The 15,145-nt window shown below is 35.1% G+C and overlaps 2 protein-coding genes across 5 annotated transcripts in view; one reads left to right on the top strand and one right to left on the bottom strand.

Annotated features, from left to right (window-relative positions):
• The window catches only part of LOC105152920 (L-lactate dehydrogenase), a 171,818-nt gene that overhangs the window by 10,454 nt on the left and 146,219 nt on the right, over positions 1 to 15,145 (top strand). For all 4 annotated transcript variants that reach the window (XM_087413708.1, XM_087413707.1, XM_087413709.1 and 1 more), the window contains exon 2: positions 6,234 to 6,597. Coding sequence is in view for 1 of the 4 variants with exons in the window: in XM_087413709.1 (XP_087269835.1) it covers positions 6,593 to 6,597 (5 nt within the window). In the remaining 3 variants the exon portion in view is untranslated. The remainder of the gene's footprint in view (positions 1 to 6,233; positions 6,598 to 15,145) is intronic.
• Positions 1 to 15,145, bottom strand: part of LOC105152913 (uncharacterized) — an 86,342-nt gene that overhangs the window by 9,049 nt on the left and 62,148 nt on the right. The window contains exons 3-6 of the mRNA XM_011067464.2: positions 10,530 to 10,632; positions 9,584 to 9,606; positions 1,375 to 1,533; positions 4 to 352 (exon numbers count right to left, since the gene is read on the bottom strand). Coding sequence (XP_011065766.1) covers positions 4 to 352; positions 1,375 to 1,533; positions 9,584 to 9,606; positions 10,530 to 10,632 — 634 coding nt within the window. The remainder of the gene's footprint in view (positions 1 to 3; positions 353 to 1,374; positions 1,534 to 9,583; positions 9,607 to 10,529; positions 10,633 to 15,145) is intronic.

Below are 15,145 nucleotides of genomic sequence, written 5' to 3'. Positions count from 1 at the left end.
CACCTTTTACTGTGTCGAGTACGAAGTGTATCTGTCTGTAGCGATCCGTCGCTACCTCCATAATGACGATGTAATCTGGCAGCGTCCAGTTCGTGATATTCGTCGTCCTGGCCGCCGGAAGTCGTACCGTACGTCGAGCTTCCTCTCATTTGTAACTGTAGATCGCTCGCGTAGCTCGCGGCCTGCGAGTCCAGTTCCGCGTATAGAGCCTCGTCGGTTTGCATGTGGGTGTAGTGATTCTCGACTGGGAGATTCATCGCTCGTCGATGCTGAGGAAGGGAGAGCGGTGTCGTGACGACTCCCGGGGTGCCACCGCCTCGTCGAGAGCCCAGCCACGACCACACGTTGTGCCCTAAAGTTCGATTTCATCCACAACTTGAGACCCATGCTGATTAGTATATTTTCTTAAGATATCTTGGCAGCATGTTAATGATAAAAGAACAATCACTGCAGTCTTAAAGAGTCTGTTCTGTTCAGTTGAATTTCTTGCACAATTCATCTTTTCTCTCTGTTTCTTTTCGTGAAAAGAAAGAGAGAAAAGATGAATTGTGCAAGAAGTTTAGCTAACAATAAAAATAATAGGCCTATGAGTGAGCCTAATGTGATTTTATCTAAACAAATAAGAGGTAAAAAAAAGAATTGTGTTTTTTTGTAAATTGTTTTGTTTTATCAGTTAAGTTTTATTTTTCAAACACGAATTCAATTTCTTTCTGAAAGATACACAGAAAGAGCGATGGATCTTTTTGCTTAAGTATATCTCAAAATTTAGTTAGATGTAGATCTGAAAATGATTTGGTTGGACTATTAAAATTTAAAATAATTATACAGGGTACTCAAATTGGTTGCTGGAATGTTAAAACTTTTTGTGCTATTGCACATCATACTTGAGTTTCCTATATAATTATTTTGATGATCCAACAAAATTATTTTCAGATCTATATCTAATTTTCAGACTTAAATTTTTAAATACTTTAGCAAAATCAATCTTTCCGTGTAATTATCAACTATACAATATATATGCTTGATTTATGGGCTCATTTTCATTCTTTTTCTTATATTCAATATTTTGATCAGCAATATCTTATTACAAGATACGAGTTTGTTTCATAATATAAGAGATTTTACAGAGCTAGTTGAAAACATCGTTGAGAACAAGTCACGAGATCCGGTTCTATAAGCTTTAACTTTCTTTCTCGAACAAAATGAGACGTACAGTTAGTGAGAGACGGTGCTACCGCGTTCGCGATCGCAATACATGTAACGTGACGGGAACATGCGAGTAATGAGCGGCCATTTCTCAATGATCTCTCTCGACGGCGCGTACGCATATGTATGAGAAGCGTCGAACAGCAGGCGTCTCGTAATAACACTCACCGGGACTAGGCGCTACGTCGTGATAAGGCGGTAATTTGTCTAATTCGAGAGGCGGTCGATCGGGTATGACAGCCACCCCGCCGCCTGTACCACCCGCCCCCGTAGGCCCACCAGCATCGGGCACGCTCGAATCCTCCACGCCGACACCGCAGCAACTCGCTGGAACAGAAAAGGGAAGGAAGACTCACACACACGTTACTCATTGCTCTGGAAAAATTCGTTGGCGCGTCAATGCGAAAGTCGCTTAGCTCGGGTTTCGCCTAGTTCCCGTTTCTCAGGGCATCATCGCCCTTCGTTCGGTTACAGAGATCCGCTCGATCCGCTTGAATCCACGGGACGCGTTTCTCGCGCCGAAGCACGTGAAGTGCCAGGTGAGGTTGGCCCTGAATTCCGATACGTTTACGGCCCCCACGTGCACGTATACACCCCATGCGCAAATATAAATAACTGCCCCCATATATAGAACGGTCGGCGACCGAACCCGAATCACCGCATTATGACGTGCGCTCGCGTATAGAGAAAAAAAACCGGCTGTCTTCTGTATGGCCTTATTGTGAGCCTGTCATAGTGCCGTCACGGGCCTTCATAGAATCGCACCGAGGGTTGTAGCATCATATCAGAGGGTGGGGCGGGTGGTTGAACTGGGATAGGGGAGAGAAAAAGAAGAGTGGGTGAAAGGCGGAGAATGGAAGAGAAGCAAGAAAAGATCTTGAAATTTGTGGATCAGAAGTGCCGCCACAGCGGTAAGTGGGCTCATAAGAGTGCTGTGGAGGTGGAAAAAAAATGAGATTATAGGAATCTCGTTCTCTTTCCGTATTATACTTTTTTTCTCTATCGCTTTCACCGTGAAAATGATCTTACGTATTTCTTCTAATTCCTATTATACCTCGAAGACCTCTCGCTTATTCTGAAAAGCGCGTTGATGTCACTCGTCGAGATATAAAGAATCTCTGATTCGTAAGTTATTCTCGCACGGATTAAACGGATTCATAATCCTTGATGAAAGGTGTGTAGGATACTATTTTATTTAAACTTCTCTGAAGAAGCTCTCTGATCACAAAAGTGATCGTAATAACAAGCTTCTTAATGAAATGATTGATGGATGCGTTAGAAATCGTTGGTTACTCGACTCGAGCGCACTTTCGCTGCCTTACGTTTTCATGAACTTTCGATTGATAACTTTAATCTTGACACGTTCGAATTTTTTAGATCTATTTGCCCTACAGCCATATTATTTCTATAAATTACTTTCGCTTTCAACATTTTTAATAAAGAATATAAAATATTTTGAACTTGTTTTCACCGATTAATCAAATCTTTAAATTTGTCTCTTACCTATTTATTAATTAAGTGATCTTCGGAAAATAAAAATATTTAGTTCCTGAAGGCTAAGATTTTTGAATAATAAAGATATTTAGTTTTTTCTCTTTCACATGCATAACATTGAAAGGTTTTAATTTTACTTTTTTTTATTTATAATTATTTTATGATTTTCTTGTCAAATAGTTGACTAACAGATTACTCAGTTCGTTGTAAAATTTATGATTCTAGATATTCTATTTCTGTAGCGCCTAGCTTCGTTAAAAAGCCATTAGCTCGAACCGGTATAGCATATTTTGTACCCTTTTATTACTGCCTCAATCTGACGCGATTAGAGTAGTAATAATAAAGAGGGAAATCCGTTATATCTCTACAATTACGCGTGACTATTCTGTTTAATGCTGCCAGTTTGCTCGATGTCATCGATTAATGTCCAAATGAAAATGCATAATCGCATTTATTTAATAACAGTACATTGATCTTGAGCACGATTACAATTTGCGATTTAACATTCCGTTACTAATCTGCTTATTGCGGAAATGGATCAGGCACACGACAATTTATCCTCCTGTCATTTCGCAACGGTATTGAACCAGTTCTCGTTGCGATTTAACCAGTGTGACAAAATTCCGATTCGATTGTATGTACCGTGATACGTTTCTTATCACTTAAAGCAAGTTTCTGATCATTTTTCCTTCTCCATTAATTTTACTCAGTTCTTACATACAACGATGCGTTTTATTTTTTTGAATGTTCAATATCTTAATAGATTTTTTATTTTTTCTTATTAGATTTCTTGTTTTTTTTTTTAAACAAGAATCACTACCAAATATTTTTAATTATAAGATAGCAAGCTATTAGTGTTCGTATTATTATCACAGCATATATAGGGTACAACTTTAAACATGGTACAATTTTGAACGAAATAAAATTTAAATTCAATTTTTGAAGTTCAACCCTCTCGTTGTATGGAGGACACTAAAGGATACCAAAAGGGAAAAAAATCAAATGTGAACTTCAAAAATTAGATTTAAATCTTATATCATTCAGAATTGTACCATGTTCAAAATTATATCATCACATATAATTATATCATCTTACCCTAAACTTTATTAGTATAATGATATAACATAAAAAATGTAGGACATCTTGCTCAACTATAATCTGCAATAAGCAGATTACAGTTGAGCAATTAGCAGCGAAAATATATTCGCGCGTATGTAGGCAGCTTTGGATATTCATCTCACTTGCGCGCTTACAATGTAATTTTTATCTTCTGAACGAATTTAAATAATCGAATCTGTTCGTTCTTCAAGACCGTCATTCTTTCATACCGTCATCTGCAGCATATCTATTATCAGAATAGCTAGATAGAATATTAATTGGGCGATACATGAAAAGTGTGGCGTCGGAGAACATGTCGTGACGACGGGGGGCAAATGTTACGCTCTTTCGTCACGATCAGATAGCTAAAGGCTTGCGTAGAACTCATTTCCTGCCTCTCATTGCTGTTGTGTCACGTGTAAGATATCGTGCGACAAGAATTTAATATAATTTATTACAATTTTTGTTCGAAATTTATATTCATATAAATCATTTTAGATACTTTCCCCATTGTTTAAATACAGTGAACATTTTAGATTAAATATGTATATTAAAATTTATTCCAAGCGAAGATTCATTCCAAAACCTTTTTAAAAAATCTTAAATATTCTGAAGAATAGTAATTTTTTAAAAAGATTTTGGAATGAATCTTGGCTTGGACTAAGTTTTAATAAGTTTTTCTGTTACATATTTTTATTATTTAATATTAAGAATTGTTCAAAATCTAAAATGAAATCAATTAAAATACTAAAATTAATTAAAATTTTAATAAAACTAAGTCTACTTGAAATTACAATGAAAGGAGTAAAAGATTATAAAAGTATTGTTTTACACAGTATAAATATTTATAGCCAAGTTATTCTCTTCATTTAATTAATTATACGTGACTCGCATATTATTAATCTAGTCATGTAATTTAATGAAACTGTTGTAATGTACTTGATATAAAATTTCGATTTATATGACAAAAGATTCTAAATATGATCGTGCGTGTAATAAAATTGTACATGTTGAGCATATAGCAGCTTGGTTCTTTGACGTATTATACATCGACTGATCCAAAATATCGTTCCAGTCGATGTGCGATAAGCCGATTAACGGATTCGATTCACCTTTTCTACTCAACTCTTCGATCGTCATTGTATCCGGAGGATCGCACAGCAATTTAACGTGTATGGAATGGACCCTCCGTTCTTTTTTGCGCGAAAGCAACCTCTTTCAGCCGTCCATTAACGCACTGCTCATCCGGTGGCACTTAAAGCAATTCTTATGCATGGAAGAATGTACTATTAACGAACTTTCACTAATTTATTTTTTGCCCGACAGGATATTCAATTATCTGTAATCTTGTAAATTGTCGGCATGATAAAGCTATGTTTCTTAAGCTCCGGTTTAGTTAAGCCCATTATTGATTTAAATTGCGAATTTGTTAGTTTTATAATTCTAAAATTACACATATGTATATCCAAAAGAAATACTGGCAACATTAAAACATTTTCAATGAATAGCCTTATAAAGAAAACGTAATATAAATACGAATCTAAAGAATAGATACAAAATATTTATTATAAATTAAATATTAATTGACTTCCATTATAAAACACAAACAAATACAAAGTGTTCTATAATTATATAGTATAATATCTGAGGGGCTTATTCTGAAAATTAATTATCGAAAACAGTTTTCATGCGTATTTGTTCACTTTAAATAAGAATCTTAGAGATAGGGGTAATAGAGAGAAATGTTAAATTATCGGTTTATTGTTTATATAATTAATAATTTCTTTAACAACACTCTGATAAAAATGTGCAATTTTCTTAGTTCATTCAGTTACTGTTTACTATATTCTGATTAGTTGTAACAATATTGCGTAAGAAATAGATAAGAATTTGATAGAGTTTTATTCAATGACTGAAGTTTTCCTGGTACAAATATGTGTAATTTGCGTAAAGATCTGCCCAATTATTATCTAGTATTAATATAGATTATTATTAATTAAAATACTGTGTAATCGGTTTATTGTCTGTTTTTGTTCAGTACGAAGTGTTTCATCTTGATTGGGACTCTAGTTTTACTTTTCAGTTACTGGACAGAATTAATACAAAATAACTATTATACTAAAAAGTGCATGAAATTTCTATCAAGGTTAGAATTATGGATATATCTTACATGAAATATTCAAAACGCGATACAAGTGTAATTTATCTATAAGTGTGATTTATCCGTTTCAAATTGAAAATACATAATATTACGCGATTCATCAATATTAGATTAATTAGTTGTACAGATCATTCACGTGATTTATTCATTTGTATTGGAATAAAAGTAAAAACAAATGGGAATTATAAACTTTCTTTATTGTAATAATATTACTTTTATAAAAACACGTAACATTATCTGTTGATTACTTACACATGATTTGGTTTATTTTCAGGTTGAAAAAAATGGAGCAATGACCTGCCAACAGTGTCAACAGTGTCAATAGTGTCAACAGTGTCAACAGTGTCAACAGTGTCAACAGTGTCAACAGTGTCAACAGTGTCAACAGTGTCAACAGTGTCAACAGTGTCAACAGTGTCAACAGTGTCAACACGAGTGATTAAAATAACCGTGACATATCGATCGTTTAATAATAATTTCTCGCATATTTCACGAATTACGCGTCGCATACAATTAAGTTCGGGAGTGTCGCGCGATCATAATTAATTATGTCCCTTGAGTGTTGTGTATGCAACGAAGGAATTTGAGAGGAAGAGCAGATCTGGGAGACATCGGGGAGTCAACGGAGCAACTATGAGGTAAATGATTCATTATTTATTATTTTATTTGTTACTTTTACCTAGAAATAAACGCGCGAATACTGTATTTTAGTATATTAATTTTTATTCAGAAGTTTTATTCAGTAATTTTCACTCAGAAATTAATTGATATTTTCATATTATATAATAATTTTTAATTACATTTAATCTTTATAAGAATACGTAATTAAAATATATAAGTCATTCATGTGATATTCTGCGCATAAATTGATTATTTTGATGACGTTAGATCTTTGATGGTAGATTTTGGAAAAAATTTTTTGAATAAGATACATATATTTTGTGTATATATGTATCTACATCTGCACATACATTTTATTTAAATCAATATTTTTGCAAGGTCTTACTTTTGCTACAGGAAAGTAAGTCGTTTATGAACATTAAAATCACTAAAAGATCTTTTTATTCTTTATATACACTTGAATTTTATTTTATTATTGAGAAATTTTCTCTTTTACGTTATTACGCGATTAACAGACCCTATTGTTTTAAGAGGTAGCAATAAATCACCCCGTCTTAACGTGTAATTGTATCTTGGTTGTTTGTGCAACCTTTCTTAGCAGTTATCTGTTCTAAAACCGGATTAGAGAATTCGTCCCTGGGGCGAGAACAACGAAATTACGCGTTTATGCAGGTTGCAAATTCAAATTGTTCCGTGCGGACCACCTTGAATGATCATTTTTATGCGAAGGGAATAAAAATTAATAATGTTGTCATTAACAAAAATTTTTACTTCGGTTTAATTGTGATCAATTAAAACAAAATTTTCAGAATATATTCATTTTGCTTACATACATTTTTTTTAAATGCTTATAGTACGAAAAAGTGCGATAATAAAAAATATTGATAATTTAAAAAAAATGTTGATCTCTAGTTTTAAATATTTTAAAGTTTGATAAGAATATCTTTTTAAATGTTCCATATATTTTAAATCGTATCAAAATAAACTTTTAAGTGATGGTTTGTAATCGAGATAGTTTTAGATACTATTGTTAGATTTTGTCTAAGGTTGGCACAAATCACGTCACGAAAATCCGATAGTGATTCAAGAGGTTCAATGAAACGAGTGTCGGATAATTAATTCGGGTGATCCCTACATCCCAGGCAGTATCCTCTTCTATCTTTCCGCTCGCTCATCGTCTTTTTACGTCTGCCGTCGTTCGCTCGTCGATCGTATCGTGCCGCGGTTGATTTTAAATCAGAAAGTTAATTAGACGCGTTTCGTCGTGTTTAATGTCGCCCAGCCGCAGCCATCCGTCCGTCGCGTCACATCGCATCACGTCGCATCGCATCGCATCGCTCGGTTATATCCTTTAAGTACGACAGAGAACATGCAGCACACGGTTTATATCGCTGTGAGCGGTTTGCATTATGCGAACTAATTAAACTCCAATCGATGCCGGCACTCGATGCCATGACGGTGTTGCTCTCTTTCCTTTTCACGCCAACGTGTCCATCGTCACACGTCGTCAACCCACCGTCGTGCATGCATATGTTCTTGCACTCTGTTTGTATGAGAGATCTCCGCGTAATGCGGGGTTCACTCTTTTCGTTCTAATCCTTTCATCGTCTGGAATCATGACTTTGTCGTATGTGAGACGACGTCGTGAGTCTACCTCCGTGAACACGAACTAGAGAAGTTTATTTCTTGATAAGATACACGGTACATTAAGAGCGTGTCTCACGTTTTCGAAGTGTCACGTTTATCGATTCAATTGATTGTTGCCCTATTTTTTTCGGACTCAGACAAAGTATTATAAACGTACTATAGACGATACTCTATTTTATAGCTCACGCAATAAGAGATCAACATGAGATAGTTTATTCAATATTTTACGTTACTAGGATTCAATAATATCTTTTCGCTTAAAGTTAATTATTTCAGACGCAAATGTTCGTGTATAATGTATATAATTACAATATTATGACTGCTAAATTCGAGCAATGTAATTGAATTTAACAGTCACACACAAGTACGCAAACTTCTAGATATGATGCGTCTGCCTGAAACGCAGCTAACTTTAGAAAAGAAAATAGCATTATTGAATCGCAGTCTATTATGCCATTAAGGACACTTCTGTATATTTAACATCGTAATGAAAATGTCAAGTTAATAAAATTAATTAGTATCATAAATAGTAAGTAATATCGCAACGCTGATATAATTTTTCATACTACATATCTTTTCGATTCGTATCATTTTGATGTCATTTTTTTAGGAACGTTTTCTATCTTGCAGTTTTTTTTTCTTGAAGTTTATGACATGACAAAGCGTTCTTGAAGATATCTTTTGTGGGGTCTCTTATAAAGCATATTCAAGATGGTATTATTGTGAATGTATATGTCGTATATTAACGCATGATGAAGAAACTAACGAATAATAGGGACCTGCGAGTAGGTAACTCAGGGGAACTCGGATAATTGGGAATCATTTCGAACCTGACCCTGTCAGAGTGAATTCACCGCGCCGAACATGGTATGTTAATTCGACATAATTGGGAAGCTAGCCTGCCTCTCGACAGTAAACTCAGACCTCCCTTTATTCCCTAATCGTAACCCTATGTGTCAAGAGTTTCTTTGAAATTGATGAATTATTTTTATAAACTGATTCACGTTTGTATGACAAGATTTACTTCATACAGATCTACGTTATATTATGTACGTTAAAAATCTGGCTGGTATTCATAGTCCAATCTTATCTTTGAGACATTGTATATATTTTTCTTATTTTTGAGTATAATTTTAAGATGTCATAAACCAGTCACAGAATATTAATCTTTTAAGAGATTACTTAAGTCAATTGCAATCTTGAAATAAGAATGACTAAGACTTAAGCCAATTATAATCTTGAAATAAGAATGATCATGAATATCAACTTATGAGTGAAAGGATATATAACCGATCAGATATATAACATTTCGTGAAGTTTTACGAGGAATGTATATCTTGACGAAACTTTGCTTACCTCTGCCACCAGCACTTTTTATCCTGTAACAGATTAAATAGAAATTTCGATGAAATCATGAGAAATATTTGTTATTAATTATTTTATAATTATTTTATAAAGCTAATTATGATAATAATAACACTTGATTTTTTTGAGAAATTAATTACTTCAAAATAACGAAAAAGCAAGTGGGAATATTTCAGTGAACATAAGTCAGCAATGATTATTCATACATGTATTGGGATAATCAATACATTAAAAATGAATGCTCTTATTTAAATAAATTATTCCATATGATCATTTTTTTAAGTAAAAATTATAAGTGAAAAAACATGCAAGTTAGGAATCAAGTTTAATAAATCATCTAGTATGAGAAGAACGTAAAGAAGGATGAGATTGCGATCACGAAAACCCTCGTTTCCTGGCTACCCAGGAATTCTAATCGAGATCTGACCACAGTCATGATTCTTTCGTAATGGTGCTCGTGTACCATTTCCTTCCTCTCTTCCCACCCTTTTGAACATCCCGTTAGTCTGTCACTTGCCGGATTCGCACCGAATCAATCTAGTTAGCGATCGCTTCATCCTCGTTCTTAGTGTCGATCGACTCTTTCGATTACGTATCGCCGGTAGGTGGTAATTTAAGAGAATCAACCGCGTGCAGCTGTAAGATGAAACCGCGATCGTTTCGCGAATCTGTCGGCGCGATGATCCGTATCGTAATGCTTGACCGTTCTTCACGAAGCTTTCGAGAGAAGCATCGTCTCCCTAAAAATTGCACTGGATAGCATGCAATAGAATTTCAATTTAAACGGCCATTAACTCTGATTGATTTTATTCAGCAATAAGTAAATTTAACGAGAAAGAATTAGTTAATTCCGTATCAAGGCAAGCTTCGATCGTTTCTCTTTTCTCACTTATATATTAATGAAAAATATGTGCTTTTTGAAAAGAAAAATACTAACCTTCGACAATGGAGAAGAGTCATCATCACTACTGCACCGATACCAGCTGATACTAAAGACACTATCACAAGAGTCAGCACCCATCCAAGTTCTCCAGGAGCTTCTGTAAAGAAAATTCAGAAGTTATAGGTTTAATATAGCCAAAATTTTTTATTACAACTGTATTGAAACAGTATGATAAATTATGATTTGATTTTTATCTTATAAATTCACATTTATCATAAAAGAACACAAAGTTTCTTTAAAATTTAGTAGTGTAAGATATACAATCTTACAGCAAGAAATATCAAAAAATATTAAGAGCTAGTCAGAATTTGTAGATTTCTATATTTCAACGATAATAGATGTGGAGTATAAGTGTATAAATCTGTTGTCGCTAAAAAATCTGACACTTAAAGAATGCGTCGACTTGTCGCCGTTTTCGGTTTTAGTCCCACCGCATTGTCGTAATTTCTTGAGGCAAACCCGGGCCCTGGGCCTTTGCCAGGCTTTATATATATATATATATACATGGGCAACACATCATATAAATCGACTCTCGAGATCTTCGCACAGTACGCGCGGGCGCCCCATAATTGGCTCACAGTCTCATCCGGCGCGTCCCGTTTCCGCACAGCGGGACATCCGCAGGTTTATTAGGCGTCCTTCGCTATTATTCCTGCCACACATCTACCGAAAGCATTCTGCGTCCCTTACCTATCCCACTTATCCCCATTGAAATCGTTTCATCTCGGATGTGCACCAGCAGCGATCTCGCGCACTTAACGAGGCCTGAGATTATCGTCCGTGCGAACGTAATTAAGAGAATCGCACCGCAAGTTTATTACGAAGAAACGGCGGCCGCGAGCGAGCATATGATGGAGACGATGGAGGTAGGTTCTTCTCGGTACGGATCAACCGATTAGTCGGAGAATTGTTCTTCGGGCGCGACCGGCGGCGATTGAACGATTCGCGGTCCACCGCCGATGATTTCTCGCAGCCTCCGCGTCTGAAGAGTACTTACACATTTGCCGAACCATTCCCGACCAGTTCTCGGTTGTTTGCATAGCCGTTCCTCGCTGAAACGCGAGCTTCGAATGAGATAACTGCGCGCCACCGAACGATTTCCTTTCCTCACTCCACGCTCATTAGTCGGGTCTTATGGTTCGTCGTGTTATCGTGAAATATCTTAAACCCGTGCAGAATGTTTCTGATCGGTCTTTATTCAAGGTCTTAATCACAATGATTCCCTCCGATGCGACTTTAAACATTGAAATGGAGATTAGCGACGAACGCCCGCGGAATTACAAACGAGAGAACGGGATAATTAGGTCCCGCTGATCGCAGGATTATCCATGAAAAGGACGCCGTAATGCGCGCTTCGCATCGCTCCAACCGACGCAACGACTTCGTTCGCATCTTTGCTCGTTGCAGCGACATTAATCGCGTGCAGTTTTCGAATTCCGTCGAGCAGTGCTTCTATCTTAAGACCGTCCTAAGTATGCTCGTTCGGAGAGGTAGATTCATTACGCTCTTGTCACACGGCTTTCCATGCCGTCGGTCTACCTACGCATACGTGAGTTTATATATACTTCAAGTTGTCGACACTGTAATCGCTCAGGGCCCGGCGAGCTTGGAAAAGGGACTTCCAAAGGAGAGGAAGTCGTTCAAGAGAGAAGGAGCCGCCCGTGATCGAGAGCTGGTACTCGACTCTGCATACGAATGCGCCGTTAATGCTGCTTCTTCACGATTGTAAGGTAGTTCAGGTAGCGATAGGGGGATGTTGGACAGGCCGGCAAACTTTTGGAAGCTAATAATTTTGGACAACGTCCGTAATTAAGCATGATTAAACAAGAAAGTATTTTTAGGGAAGAGATTTTTTTGCGAGGAATTTATAATTCAGAAAAAGAGTTAAACATTTCTGAATACGAAGTTATTTTATCATTTTATGAATGATTTAAAACATTAAGCTGTCTTTCTACATCCAATTTTGAAATATAAATAAATATTCTCGATTAAATTGTCTTATTTTTAAATTATCATTAATATTTTTGGTTAAATTATTTTAATTTTGTTAATACCTAAGATTCTTTCGTTTAAATAAAATTCATGAAACTAAAAGATATTTCTGAATAAAATTAATTTGTTCTTGTAATAGACGAATCGAAAATTGGGCTTAGAGTGGGGTGCGTTTAACACGTCGACACGTATCTTCGAATTAAAGGCAACAAGTTACATTGCGACTAGAAAGTCAAAAGGAAGGAGCGAAAGAGAGGAGAAATGGTAAAGCCCGTCTATCAGTGTCACGTTCTTGACGTGAACGTAACAGCGTGCACGCTGCGGTTGATAACGCTTACAAGAGAGTTATCAATCATCCCACGCCAAGATTGACCACCTAGACCAATGCGTGTTAATGTCGGCCAGCATGCGCGAGTTCCCTGTTACAGTTATCTCAGTAAATTGTTTTGATCTATGAACAGACCGAGCTAGTTAGGTAGTCTCTTCAACCTGTATATCAGAGTTAATATCTTTTGTGAATCTTCTCTCTCATTAGCAACTGAAATTTTAATGATGTAGAAATTACGTTTAACTGTATATCGCATTTTTTCTTTTTTATTTTGGTTGATCAAGTGCAAACGTTTAGCAAGATATCTCTTCCGTAATGTATTAGATCTTATCTTAACTCTCTCCCGGCAATGAACTTTAAAGGCATAGTTAATTTTTTGTTTGTTTTGTTGTATTCTGCGCATGTATTATAAAATTATTCGAAATGGATTCCGGTAGGAATTATTCCATTTTTTAATTATATTTACTTATATATATATAAACAATTATATTTATTAAGATCTGTCAGTGATTCAGTTGATCGAATGATTGTATTGATGTAACGTACACTTTTTTCAGTATCATGATCATATAAAACGCAATTTATCTCTTCTCCCTTGTAAGAAACCGCGATCATCCGCCACTGTTTTCGCGATCGGGCTGACCGCAACATCTGCTTCACCTCTTACATATTATCCACGATCGCGGTTTAATATACGATGGAGGCTTAGTGTACACTCGCTTCATCGCTTTACCGTTTTATCGTTTTAAAACCGATCGACTGTTAGACATAAACGAAAATAAGAACGAAGCGATAAGCTTCTTGCTTGAAGTCATAACTTCTCTCATAGATGATACTATACGATCATTTAATCTCGTTAGATTCTATTGCGATCCGTTGGGAATGCGCGGTTAAAGGATAGTCGTATTCCTTGAGCAATTTTAATCACATACGTGAGATTTAAAAAGCAGAATAATATATGCAACAGACATTAGTAATACTATAAGATTAAGATCATTAAATACATTATAATTGTATTAATCTGGAGAAACTTTTGCCAATTTACAATATGCCAATATCATTTGATCATATTAAATGAGAAATCGATATGTTCGTCTTTATTCTGGACATTTTTCCTTTTTCTCTTTAAATATTTCAATTTTATTAAGTGATAATTGAAATTTATATTTCACGCCCTTGACAAAATTTACTTTTAACGAAGTTAAAGTTTTTAAAAGTAATTAAGAGTTTACTTAAAAAATTTTGAAGTAATTTAAGTGTGTAAAAGGTTAAGTCAGAATAATCTAAAATTTTTAAAGTTTTTCAAGGATGACTTTAATATAATCATCACGTCACACATCGCGTTAGTTTCTTTCTGTTGTTCTTAAGTAAGTTTTAAAGTTGCTTTAAAAAAAAGTTTAAAGTGTTCAAATTTATCTTTATTTCTTAGGTTTTCTCTACGGTAAATTTTATGTATTTTTTTAAGTTTTCTAAAGTAAATTTTCTCAAGAGCATTATTGGCTAACTTTAAGAATTTCATATTGAGTAATGGATAGTGATACCAAAGCGGAAATGAATACATTGATCTTATTTTTTTTGTCGTTTCATTGATAAATAATTATTTAGAGCATTATATTTGCGGATAAGAAAGTATATTATTAAGGCCCGATTACACCAACGTTACTTTGATTTTAAGCGAGATTTAAAACTCTGTCTTTGTCTCTTTTTGGCTTTAAAACAAGACAGATAGAGTTTTAAGTCTCGCTTAAAATCAAAGTGACATTGGTACAATTGGACTTAAGAAAATTTAAATGTTAGTAAATTTATGTTATTACTAGTGACATAAATAGAGAGATTTGTAATTTTACGTCAATGCTTCGTAGCAAACTATATTTTTATTAAAATTGCTGTATATATAGTTCAGCTAGCTTTGCATAAAAATAACACAATATCTGTAATAATGCAAGCGTCTTTTCACATGAGGCTACGTTTCGCTGCTGTGGAAATACGTATATTTATTCAAATGAGTTAATAACAAAAACGGTGAAATGGATTCGTGTCACAATACTTTTTGGATAACAATATATACGCCAACGGTTTATGCATGGAATTGACAAACTTCGCCGATCGGTAAATTCAACGCTGTTCTGCCATTACGGGTCCCTCAACCGGTCTTCGCATACCGTTAAAGTTTCTTATCGAGATTTCGTCGATAACCGCCTCCTCGTGGTACACTTAATATTTCTCTAGATTTCATTGATAGTTATACGCCTACATTCTTTATTGATCCTAGTGTTCATGTTTTATATAT

This window comes from Acromyrmex echinatior, chromosome 15 (genome assembly GCF_024713525.1).
Source record: "Acromyrmex echinatior isolate Ae372 chromosome 15, ASM2471352v2, whole genome shotgun sequence".
Lineage (NCBI taxonomy): Eukaryota > Metazoa > Arthropoda > Insecta > Hymenoptera > Formicidae > Acromyrmex > Acromyrmex echinatior.
Note: the sequence above shows the minus strand (reverse complement) of the source record. Positions and strands in the feature narration are given on the sequence as shown.